At 39.9% G+C, this 12,965-nt stretch overlaps 2 protein-coding genes across 4 annotated transcripts in view; one reads left to right on the top strand and one right to left on the bottom strand.

Annotated features, from left to right (window-relative positions):
• The window catches only part of LOC111336152 (uncharacterized), a 12,789-nt gene extending 8,181 nt beyond the window's left edge, over positions 1-4,608 (bottom strand). For 2 of the 3 annotated variants that reach the window (XM_088726926.1, XM_088726927.1), the window contains exon 1: positions 612-1,303. In XM_088726926.1, the coding sequence (XP_088583052.1) occupies positions 612-718 (107 nt within the window). In that variant the 5' untranslated portion in view covers positions 719-1,303. Of the gene's footprint in view, positions 1-611; positions 1,304-4,464 lie in introns of those variants that run through there. The other variant, XM_088726928.1, reaches the window with a different exon arrangement.
• On the top strand, positions 853-12,965 carry LOC111336480 (uncharacterized). The gene is made up of 4 exons (XM_022942586.2): positions 853-857; positions 2,907-2,990; positions 3,182-3,276; positions 10,174-12,965. Exons 1-4 carry the CDS (start codon positions 853-855, stop codon positions 12,573-12,575), a joined length of 2,586 nt encoding a protein of 861 aa, XP_022798321.2. The 3' UTR covers positions 12,576-12,965.

The raw sequence follows: 12,965 nt of genomic DNA, 5'->3' as shown, positions 1-12,965 counted from the left end.
CCTGGATGATTCATGACATAAAAACCATTCCAATTTACGTACTTCTTTATTTCTTAGAGCTCGCTCACCCAGTCCAGGGATTCCTTACAAAGCTGTAAATATTTTCCACCCTGTCGTGTAGTGCTTCGCGGCTCGGTAAATATCCACCACGATCCATCTCTATTTCAGTTAATATTTGTATGGACGTCACCGCGCCATATTGAATTGTGTGGCACACCAAACTGCCCAGTAACTTAACGGGCCTGAAGCCATGTTTTAACATTTAAAGGATAAGAAAGCAGGTTCTGGCACCCAGACCAGTCCCTTTTGTTTCTTTAGCTGACAGTTTTATTTTATCATTTTCAAAACTTTTGAAATCCCCATCTTGAATGAAAACAGAATAGCTTACCAGGACCTTCGAGAAACGGGCCCCAAGCCCGACACTATCCAAGATGGCGCTGCGTGCTAACGAATGAAGTTACGTTTTGACGTACTACAGAGTAAAACGTTACTTTACACAAAGTCACGTTAATTTTCCCGAGCGTGGCGTGTTAGTTGATGTAACTACGTGAAATCTCCTTTTGGAAGAAAAATTTCATCTTGCCTTTTCGGTTCATAATCGCACATCTTACCTTAAAAACCCATGTCGTACGATTGTAGAACATGAAGATACGAGTTTCATTGAAACGTCGGTGCTTTCATCTGTCACACAGTGCGGGTTTGCAATAACAAACGACATCAATTCTGATATGTACGCGGTCTGATTTCGGCGCAAATTCAACAGGAAATTGTTTAAATAGGATTGGAGAAAGAGCTTGGAGAGCGGATATGCGCGGAATATATCAAATGCACAATAATCTTTTATTTTCACACATGCCGTAAGGAGGCATTGTTCGAAAGAATTCTCACTCCTGTATTTGCGGGTAGCGCCTTCTTCACGTCCCAATCAGAAGGTGAAGTGATCATTGCCGTACTGTTCCCAAGTGCCAGAGATAAATAATTGTGGCCTATTGTTTATTTTCGATAAGAGCTGGCGAAACCCTTTGCCGTTTCGCAACTGTATTATCGTGCCAAAGTAAGAAAAATTTTTCTAGAGCGCGTGATGAAATCTACCAATTTACGTCTTTCAGTTACCGCAATGACTCACTTTAGCGCCCGGACAACCTAGAATAAAAAGCGCCCACGCTTCAATATATAAGCACCCTCCCCCGTAATTACTAAAACAAGGAATGACCTAAAACCACCTACAACCACCTAAAATCACCTAAAACCACCTACAACCATCTAAAACCACCTACAACCACCTTCAGAATACTATTGTGACAATTTGTGACAATGTAAATGCATACCGGAAATGTTGCCGCATGTCTCGCATGTCATGACCAGGAAAAGACACTCTTAGGGCCTGATAACATGAGCCGGGCTGGCCCTGTTAGCTGGGCTGATTTCTTTTGTTTTGGTGTTCGCCAAAGCGTGAAAACAAAAGAAATCAGCCCGGCTAACCGGGCCAGCTCGGCTCATGTAATCAGGCCCTAAGAGAATTGTTCACACAGGAGCAGCACCAAGAGCCTTGAGGTTTTTCGAGTAATAGATAGACTACATTTTCGAGGTAAGCGTTTTCAAGGTCTGAGCACTGGTACTCGTATGGATGCCATGCTCCTTAAGTTCCTCGCGGTGCGCTAACTTCTATTTTTACCGCAAATTTTTCGTTTGCCTCGCACGACAGATTTCGCCGTAAAGGAAGGACTGCTCAAAGTCTAATGGCGGTCACAAGTAAAGCAATAAGCGGCACCCCTACATAAACGTCGCCACCCCTAAGTAAGCGCCGCCCCTAAGTAAGCGCCACCCTTAAGTAAGCGCTGTCCCTAAACACGAGCTGAAAAAAAATTCTCTGTCCTCAACCTATCATGATTATAAGTGCATTCTAAATTAATGATTAGGGATACTTAAAAAGTTATTCAACCTATTTGAATACTGATGAGCCACGTATAATGCACGATCCTCGCAGTAGATAGCGCTATTTTAGCAATAGCGAAAATCAGACCTGAAAAAAATCAGGCCTGTACGGGATTCGAACCACTGACCTCTGCGATACTAGTGCAGCGCTCTACCAATTGAGCTAACAAGCCAACTGGGAGCAGGCCGTTAAGTTGATTCGTAATAAACCCGTACAGGCCTGATTTTTTTCAGGTCTGATTTTCGCTATTGCTAAAATAGCGCTATCTACTGCGAGGATCGTGCATCATACGTATCTAATACCGCAGTTCAATATATATGAACTTCATATATTTCATTGTATCTGATTTATCACTTTCACGGGTTTATTACGAATCAACTTAACGGCCTGCTCCCAGTTGGCTTGTTAGCTCAATTGGTAGAGCGCTGCACTGGTATCGCAGAGGTCAGTGGTTCGAATCCCGTACAGGCCTGATTTTTTTCAGGTCTGATTTTCGCTATTGCTAAAATAGCGCTATCTACTGCGAGGATCGTGCATCATACGTATCTAATACCGCAGTTCAAAATATATGAACTTCATATATTTCATTGTATCTGACTGATGAGCCAGTTCACAATAATTTTTTCTACGCAAACGATCCTTGAGCTAGCTTCTTCCCCCGTCCAACTCACCAGCATAGCGCGCACATTTTTTATTATTGTGTTGATGAGAAGCTATGAGATATAAAAAGGATTTTTAAAAAAAGCCAGTGTTAGAGCTAGCGGTGTTAATTTGTATCAGATGAAAGTAATATTTAGTCCTATATTTATCACAAGGACAGTACGTGAGCTGAAGAGCCGTTTCTAACTTCCGCTTCCGGCGTGACTAATCACTCAGGCGGTAATCACCAGACCGTTACAAAAAGCCATTGTAAAAATAAACCAGTGAGTCCCGTGACAAATCATTGCAGGTAATCGAATCTGCTCGATAGCTGTCATCAGTTCAAAGTTGAAAAGAGTTCGTCACTATCTGCCGGAAGCTTCAAGAAGTTACTGTTACACGTAATTTCCAAGTGGTGAGTTGCCACGTTTTCTCGTAAGTTCATGAAACCCTACACGAGATACTCAAGAGATCTACATAAATTGCGGTTTCGTGCGGTAGAAAGTGAAACCACGAGGAGCCGTATGAAATTATTGGTTGACCCACAAATAGAAAGATGGGCAAATAGAAATGATAATTAATTGAAAATAGCTTCAATATTTCCAGTCTACAGAGCGAACTCTACCAGAGAAGTACCCCAAACGAAAGTATCGTATATAAGAGAGGTGTTACGCGGAGCGAGAAATTTAACTACGCACTTGGTAAGTTGAAGTTTAAGTATATGCGTTTGGATTTAATTGCTACCTTCTCTCTTGAATACTGAAGGATTCGGTAGCGATAAACAACGAACGGAGTTATATTTACAACGCGCTTACCTTTCAGTTCTTATCTTTACATTACGAGTTCTTACAGTTCTTATCTTTACATTATCTTTACATTACGATTATATTTACAACGCGCTTACCTTTCACTATTGCTCAAATAGTGCTTTACTGCGAAGGATCGTGCACATATTAGTTCTTATAATGCCACGTTATTAAGTTATTGTTCTGATCAGCGTGCGTAGTCATAGAGCTTGGTTGGAATAGATTTATAACGGCTTCGACGCCAGAATTTTTAGCCGGATTTTAAGCGATCGTTCACTCGTGTGTCACAATTTTTTTACCCAGGCCGGCGAGTTAAACATTAACACAGTGATAGCATTTTCAAAGCCAGGATTTTAAGGTGATTTTGTTCAATCGTCCGCCTATGTCCCATTTTTAACCCGGGTGTTGTGAACACAAACAAAGGGATTCTTCTAAGGATTTCACGTAACCGAAGCACTCCAGAAGCCAACCCTACTGATCTTTCATCATCATGTACGATAGAAAAACTTGATAAAAACTCAACTGTGTTTTTAATATCTAGCTGGGTGGCATTATTATAAAACCCAGAGCCAAAATCACCGGTAGTTACAGTCACTTTGAGTTCAAACACCGCTGCAGTACGATTTGGCATCATACGAAATGAAAAAGCAAACCAAAAGATGCCGTTCTCCGCACGCGTTTTCGGACAGGTTCAGTTTGAAATCTCTTCTTGGCTTGACTGTATTTGTTTACCCACGCCACGTTTTAGTCGAATACTTCATTCTAAACTTCTACATTTTCAACGACGTCAAATGATCTGGCAGTCTTCCTTTTTAACGTCAATCTCGCGTCGGCGTTCTACCGTAGATGAACTAAAACACACGGCTTTGTTGAATTTATCGAATAGCCAGTAAAATCTCTTTTCTGTGTCCTAACTTCTTAACGACTTGTCTCCATGTAAGTGTCCTCAGGCTGCATTTACGCATGTGTACACTTGAGTTGAATCATGGTGAGCCTTCTCAGGCCTACACTGATTTTCCTTAAATTATGTCAGCTCAGTTTACGGGGCAATGAAGTAACGAAACTTAAATATGATCAACTCACCTGGCCCGTCTGCAGCAGGGCAGCAGCTTGTTTGCAGCTTTAGTCTCAACACAAAAGACGAGAAGCAAATGTACTTCGACTGTTGTGTTAGAGATCGTTGTATTCTCGACGTGAATCCAAATCAAAATTTAACGTGAAACTGAAGTTGACCTCATGATATTTACTCGTGATTAGGAACTAATTACGAAATTTTGACGTGTATCGGGTGTTCGGGTTTTTACAAGCACGTGTAGCCTACCCGTGTATAACTTTCGGATTCTAAAACCTGAAAGTTTAGTAGCCTTTGATTTTATTTACGCTTTCAGGGAGTTGTCACCCATTCGGCAGCAAAAAATTGCACAATATAAGGCATTTCGAGGTAATTCATTGAACGTAGGTATTGCATAGGAACGCAAACGAAAATGTTGATTTCACGTAATATCTTGCAAAGATCTAATCATCCAAAAAGTAGACGTGAATGACACAACATTCACCGGAGTGCGGTTAAATATAGAAGCATACCCATAGTTTTCGTTTACCTTGGTTTTTTTTTTATAGTTTTCATAGTTTTCTCATAGCTTTCATAGTTTTCTAATTTCCGGTTACCGACAGACACTTTAGGTTCTAATCAGGCCGTTGTTTTCACTGTTTATGCAGGTTTGACTCTGGTTGCAGTGGGAATGGAATACTTTTTTCGATAAAGTTCTTTATTTTAACAGGATGATAACCACATATTGTCGGGATATGTTATCAATCAACTATTTGTAGCGTGATTATGACTCAGTTGAGACTAAAAATGTTAATTATTTTAGTCGAAAACGAAATTTTATTTTGGTATCATGATGGTAACCTACCATTGACGTCTATCTTTGAAGCATGACGAAGTCTACACATATTTCACTTTTCAAGCGTTGAACAAACAGCAAGTTAGACATATAGTAAGGCACTAATAATGTTACGAATTTCTTGACGAAGCGTCAATCTTTAGTAGTTAAGGATGACATAACCCAGTAAATCCTTAACGTTTAAGTTGTAATATAGCACGATAAGTTCGTCACACCTCATCCAACCATTTTTTTTATAGAAATGAGATCAGGTCCCACGTTCTTACCCTTGAGAACCAGACTCAAGAGATCGGCATAGAAATCGATGCTTTGGTGTAATTATAACATATACTTAAAGACTGGGCGGGAGTGCCGCACGGGAGATATTTGGAAGTCGTGACCTCGAGCCAAATATTTTTCCGTCCAGCGCCTATTTCTCCCTTTCTTGTTGACTGTAGCATCTCGCACCCGGGTCATGTGACCAATCACATTAATACCGCGATTCTAGGACTTAGAATATATTCATATTTATGTAAGTGGGATTCACTTTAGCTAATAAACTTCACGCAAATTGTACCCTGAAGGTAACTAGACGCAAATTTGCCTACGGGGAGTATCTGTCAGTCATTCGCCAGACACATGACAACTGTAATAAACTCGTGATCACACGTTTTCGATAATTCAATTAGCTGTGGGTTATTTTACTTTGATACAGTTGACTCCCGATAACTGGAACTTAAGAGACTGAGAAGATTCAAATCACCTAGACTTCTAGCAGTCCCTCCTTTTCGGCGAAGAAAAACAGAGAAAAAAAATTAAATTGATGTTATTGCCAAACTCTGGCAGTAAGGCACAAGATATGTAGCCTCCGCACAGCGCGCTAAAAGCTACTTTTTTCTGTCATTTTTTTTTTGGCTCATCCTCGGTGTAAAAACCTGTGAAGCTCATAAGTGAAGTAAAACAAAGACAACAAAACATAAACAATAGTGCACAGCAAAACATTTCCTCATGAAACAAGGAAAACCCCGTCAGGTTTTTACACCGAGGATGACCCTTTTTTTTTACTAGAACAACAGACTTCGCCGTGAAACAACGACTGCTCATAGTTTACTAGTCATCGAGAGGTCGAGAGCGACTGACTGGTGACAAGATAAAGTTGGTGTTTTCTGTGTGTACTTCTATTTATGAGGGTCGCATAAAGGAAACGAGCGAAAAAGGAAGTTTTTAAAGGAGTTTTGCAGCTGAAAGCTTTTGTAATACACGAGGCATTGAGTTTATACTTCAAAACAAAACACAACGAAGCTGATCTAAACAAAAAAGACAAAAGAATGAACAAAAGGCAGAAGAGAGGACACTTCAAAAGAAATGCAGAGCGAGAACAACAATACCATTCATGACTTGTCGTGATTAATTCCACTTACAACGGGTAATATTACCAAGAAGTCACCTCAAAAGAAACGAAAATTACCAAGGGAAAGCTGAAGACTCACAAGTTACTGAGGGTAAAATTACTATAAAATTAGCTAAGAAATCCATTGATAAAATATTTTGGGTGTTAGTTATCGCAGTAAACCACACCTGAATAAATTTGATCCAAATTAAACGAGTTTTTGTGGCGGCACGGATCGACCGAAGATTTAGACTTTGCTCAAATCTTTCATGTACTTTGAAACAACTTCCCAAAAGCTCACCCAGACTGGTACTTGAAACGCTTTTCCATCATAACTTACACTATTACTTCATTACCGTCTTCACGACGGTTTTTACTTTTTCATAAATATAGACTTCTTCGGTTTTGGTCGATGAAAACAACTCCCTTCGGGCAAACAGGATTTGTTTAAAGTGCAGCTAACTTCATGATGAAAATGTCTCGTGAATGGGACGTGACGATCAAATGGAAAAATTGTGATAGAAATTGGCTCTGGGAACAAACCACTCGCTGGAAGGGGTTCGTGTAAAGTATACTCAAATAGAATTATCCCGTGAAAGTACCGTTCCTTTCGCGTGACGAGCAAACGGAAAAGTGAAGACGCCAAATAGCTGAATGAACAATATTCCCGATGAAGCGAAAGCTGGAAACTCGGGTTTAAGTAAAGTGTATTTCTATGAAGCACTCTTTGCGGAGATTCAACTCAAAAAATAAATATTCCCCCGAAGCAAATTGCAAGGAGACCGCCCATCAATTTCAAGAAAATAAAAGGAGTGCCCCCCTCCATGATCATTTCAAACGTGTATCTCGTGGCAGACGTAGGGAAAAATATCAAGATCATAAGATCACCCAATTTAGCGAAATTCTATACAGTAAATAACTTTGCACGCGCGTGTCACGTTAAAGGGGAAATTTAAATAGTTTTGCCGAGTCCACTGCTATATCAGCATCAGTACACTATAGCGCACCCTTTGCGAAAATTGTTCCTTCGGCCAAAACTTCTCCTTTCTTTGCTAGATGGTTGTGGATAAACTGCTGATTAATTTTCAGTCGACCAGCTCGCTTTTAGCGACGCCTCATTCAGTACTTCACTTACTTGATGGCTGGACTTCCAGCAAGAGGTAACGAAACAATTCTAATTTGCAAATGTGTGAAGTCACTAGTTTAATTTTTATAGCTGGTCAATGTGCTTTAAGCAATACTTTGTGCAAATGTAAGAAAATGTGGGAGGTCAGTTTACACCTGAAAATATCGTTTCATTTCTAACATAGTATCTTGACCACCTCACTTTTCTCAGTTAATTGATCAGAATTTCGGCCGGAAATGGCTGACTTGAAATCAACCGTAACCTCTGAAACAGAATTAAGGAGCTTATTCAGGAAAGAACTACTTTAATTTCTAACAAAAGTAACACATTCTCCTCTGAGCTGTCAACATCCAATTTTATCATTTACAGACAAGAACAAACTATCTGTTTTATAATTTTTTTCAAAAGGGCCATGGTATTCCTTTTAATGATTGCCCTTGCTTTCACAGAAATGATCAGTAACTATTTCTCCTATATATATATATATATATATCTTGATATACTGTCAAAAAAGAATGGTTTTTGAGAAGAAAGAAATATCAACTGAATTTGAAGCCGGATATTCCTTGATTAAATACCAAATACCTCAGAGCTATAATCACAAGGATGCCACGTTACGGCAGACATATGGAAATTGGTGTCGAGAATTACTATGTAAAAGGATGAAATACTAACATTTGGAAAATGAAATACTAATATTTGGAAAACCATCGTGGTAGTGCCTGATACGGGGTGCCCGCTTAAAGCGGATTATCTTTCACAGAAATTGCCTATTCTCTCTTCATATCATTCAATTGATTATTATTTAATTTTAGTCTAACCCTTTACAGCCTCGCATCAGTATGTATATTCTCCATACTGTTCTGTATACATTTTCTTTGGCACTGACAAGGAGAATTTGTTTTACAATCCATACTGTCTTGGTTTGTTGATAATTTTCTTTACTCTCATGATCTCGATCATTGATTCAGCATTATTTCTGTAAAGAGAAATTAGACACTGATCACTCTTAGGGTTTAAAGGAGTTAAACTACAAAGGTCTGAGGTTCGACCGGAATTTTTCTCAGTTTTAATCCACGCTTGTCACAAGACAGCAGCATCACGCGATTCTCATAGAAAGGTGATTTCGCTCTCTAACAGTTTTTTGTAAATATTTTTGTGAAAACTAAGAACTAAAGAGACCGTCGAATAATGATAAATCTGAAGTTCTTGCTGTCTATCTACTTTCAGCCGATTTTACACGAGAGAGAAAATATTTTCGTTGGGTATGAGCAAGATACTTTAGTTGCTACTTTCCGTTTGATTTGATCACAGAATTACACTAAATGTGAGGGAAATAAGACTTCATTTCACTTTCGCCTTTTCCTTAGACGCCATTCTTTAAACTCAGTGTTTTGTAAACATGTTAATATGTAGCAGAGAACACAAAAGATGTTTAAACATCCAAAGATATACATGTGCTCCCTTTGTTGGATTACAAAAGAGCAATAGATATTCAGTCAAGCAGTTGAATGAAACTGGTTTTGTCTTTGTTTCTCCACTGACATCGCTAAGTTACAAAAACTCAGCAGTCTGTTGATGCAATTCTAACCTCAAACTGTCTAAAAAAGCCTTTGGTACGCATTGAGATCATCGTCTGTTTCTTAATCGTTTGAAATAAGGGAAAGTAGATTTATCGTTCCTCACAGACGAAATTTCTGCCTCCCATTACTTCCGCTCAGTGCTTGAATTAGAATTGACATTTTTCATGCCAGCACGTTTGTCGAAAGGAGGAGGTTTGTATGCCGGAAATTCACCATTTGATTCTGACTTTGATGATTGTTGGTGGGCTCTGGAATGTCCGTTTCATCCCTATAAGGGTACAGGATTTGTTAAGCTCTGAGAGAGAATGATTTTCATTAACAAAGCAGATTGCCTGGCTGTCGACGATTCTCTATATATTTCGAGAGAACTTTAATCCACCGTAACATCTTTTGGTAAATTCTAATGTAGTCACTTGAATAGCATTTAGTTAAAGGAGCAAATATTGAAGTAAGGTCTCAGTTCCCTACGAAAACTTTGGAATCAAGCATTTTCTGGGGTTTCAGAACACTGTTTTTTTTAATTGCAGTAAAACCGTAAGCCTTAACTAGTGATCAGCATAAATAACTTGGGTAAACTGTATACAAGCCACTTAAGTTTGAGAATACTTTTGTTGGAGCTCTTGTTTGAATATGACTTAACTTTATTATTCCAAATCACTTACACTCATCATTACATTGGTATTTCACTCCTAGAATTATAGCATATTGGATTGGAAACTCTGGAGCACTTTTGAAGGGTTTTCTTGTTTCTCCTATTCACTAGATCACAGATTGAATGAATTAACGAAAGTGTGCTTTTGTTTTCAGAAGCTAAACAGAAGTTGGCTCGAACAGCTGGGGACATGGATCAGAGCCACATCCCTCTTATGAGCCAGGCATTTGCAGTTCCACGAGATGTCTTCGAAGGGGCTATGGCATCTAAAACTTCCGCTTCAATGTTGACATCTTCCTTGGCTGGATCCACAAGTCCATTTCTGAATAATCCAGCTGCTGCTGCCGCTTGTGGCATGTATCATTGTGTTCCACAGCGTCGTCGTTCTTCTGGTGAATCCTTCATCAGCGAGCTCAGCGAATGTGAAGCTAAGCGACCTCGCTTATCCACACCAGACTCCGTCTCCGCGCAAATGTTTGCTCAGAGAATTGAAAGCCAAAACCATAAACGCGAAACTATGAAGCAATTGATTTTTGAGAGAATCGATCGTACGAAAGAGAAGATGTTGTGGATGCTGAAAATGCAGGAAATGCGTGAACTCATTCAGTTCTCTGAGATGTCCAAGAATGGCTTAACCCTCCATCAAATAAGCAACAGTCAAGGAAACAAAACTCAGTATTACTCTCCTTCGACGCCAACCAAAGGAGAACAAAATAAAATTGCTATTTCTGCCTGTGAAGAGAATGAACCCGGATCAGTCGCACTGAAAATAATTTCTCGTGCTCCAAAAACAATCCAAAGAGCCGCCAACGATGAAAACCGTCTAAAGCATTTGCCACCGTCTATCCAGAGAATACGTCAAGTCCCTGGCATTACCGTAATAATGGATCCGCCCCTGCAGAGTGAACAAAATATTGGCTACACTTGCAAGTCTTACGATGGGCTTGCATGGGACCACCAAGCCCTTCCCAAAATTGTGGCGGTTCATTCTGTAGCCAAACACACATCTGTAAACGCCAGGAATGTCGAACGTGCCCCTCCTTCCAAACCACCTGCTGTTGCGCAGATACCATCGAAGTCCAACACTAGTGGAATGTCATATTACTCTGCAAAGTCTCAAGAAACTCGCATGCATTCCCCAGTCACATATTCGCAGTGTGACACCAGAAGAGGAACTTCTGTTTTTTCGGAATCAAAAGATCAGGATATAGTTGAGGTCGAAGTTAAAGAAGTTCATTCTCGAAAGATTCACCGTTCAAGAAGCGCACAAAAGATGTGCCCGGAAACAAACGTTACAAATTGCATTAAGTATTCAGGTGAAGGAATGAAGCATTTTCTTATGGGAGCATGCGTTGAAAAACCGTATATCGCAAAACCTACTCTTGCTACAAGTTACGGTAACCTCTCAGGAAATTTTGATGGATACAATAGCCGGATACATGGAATATGTTCTGATTCAGAGATTTACCATTGTGGTCCTCCTCCATACCCAGCATTTCTTGACAGTCCAGAGCTAGACAAACTGGAGAAACAGAAGAGACCGCCACCTGTGTCAGGAGAGCGTCGAAACAGCAATCCCAATTCACCAAGGCTCACTAAAACTTTACCAGAGATCAGTGCAAAAATCATCGAGACTCGAGAGAGGATTAAAACCGAGACTATTGAGTGGAAGAAGAAGTTACTGTGTAAAGTGGAGAAGCAATTGATTCGGAAGTTAAGACGGGTCGAGAAAGAAACGGGAGAGAAAACAGAGACGGAGGAGTTGCGAGAGGAGGAGGAGGCTCCAGCGCGAGTTTCAACGGAAAAGAGGAAACGAAAGAGCCAAAGCTTGGAAAAACGAAGGACCCAGATAGATAGCGTGACGGATGAGGATGAGGCCAACAAATCCCCAGAGAGTGACGCTTTGGAAAACTTTCCAGAAGCAGAAGAAAGAAAAGAGTCCGGCGATGTGCGAGTGGAAGCTTTACTAGACCAACAACACAAGCAAGAGGGAATTTTTCCATCGAAAGATAACAAGAAAGAAGAGAAAGCCGCAGTGTCTGGCTACCACTGTAATTCTGAGGATCCCAGTCCGAAAAACGAAGACTGCGTGACAAACGAATTTTCTCAAGAAACAAATCCTTCTAGCAACTTAAAGAGATTGCGTGCAAAGGGAGGCTTGAATGTTGGAGGCGCTGAATACGTCCAAACTTGCACAGCAGAGAAGAACACGAAGTCTCAATTATTAGAATTCAGCCATGGTGAAGAGAAGTCGCCACAAGATTTCCAAACTGAAGATGATTGCGTGACAAAGAATAGTAACGACAACAAGGACTTTACGTGTAGATGCCTGACCTCTCTTGAGGAGACGATGCCTTTGCTGAAAACCTCTCTCACGTCATCAGCCAGTGGTGCAAAAACAAAGAAGCAGGATAAAAGAGACACTAAGGTTCAGAATTTGAACTCAATAAATGGGGAACTTCAAAATTGTAACAAAGAAGTACGTACAGCGAAGGCAGCGACTCTCAGTTGTGAGAGAAATATATGGGAAGTGCTTAGAGGGAATGGAATTTCTTGATATTATATTGTAATCGAACGCTTTCGAGAACTTTTTCAATATCGTGCGGAAATAATTTAATTACTTTAGGTAATGATGCAAATGATTGATTGAAAAAACATGTAAGGGTGATGATGGCAACGATGGATATTTATTTTTATCGGTTTTTTGATATTTTTGTGGCTGTTGCCTATGGTGGTCTTATTGAAATTGTTTTGTTTGTGGTAATTTTCAAAACGCTTTAGCTCTAATCTAGAAAGAAATTTTGATAACACTTATCGTAGGCTTTTCGATATATTTCAGGTATTAGTCGGCATCGAGTTGTTTGAAAAAATTTTAAATCACTCTACGGCTGAACAAAGAAAAGAACTAAAATATTTTTCTTGACCAATAATAAAAGTAATTTGGCGA

This window comes from Stylophora pistillata, chromosome 7 (assembly GCF_964205215.1).
Source record: "Stylophora pistillata chromosome 7, jaStyPist1.2, whole genome shotgun sequence".
NCBI lineage: Eukaryota > Metazoa > Cnidaria > Anthozoa > Scleractinia > Pocilloporidae > Stylophora > Stylophora pistillata.
Note: the sequence above shows the minus strand (reverse complement) of the source record. Positions and strands in the feature narration are given on the sequence as shown.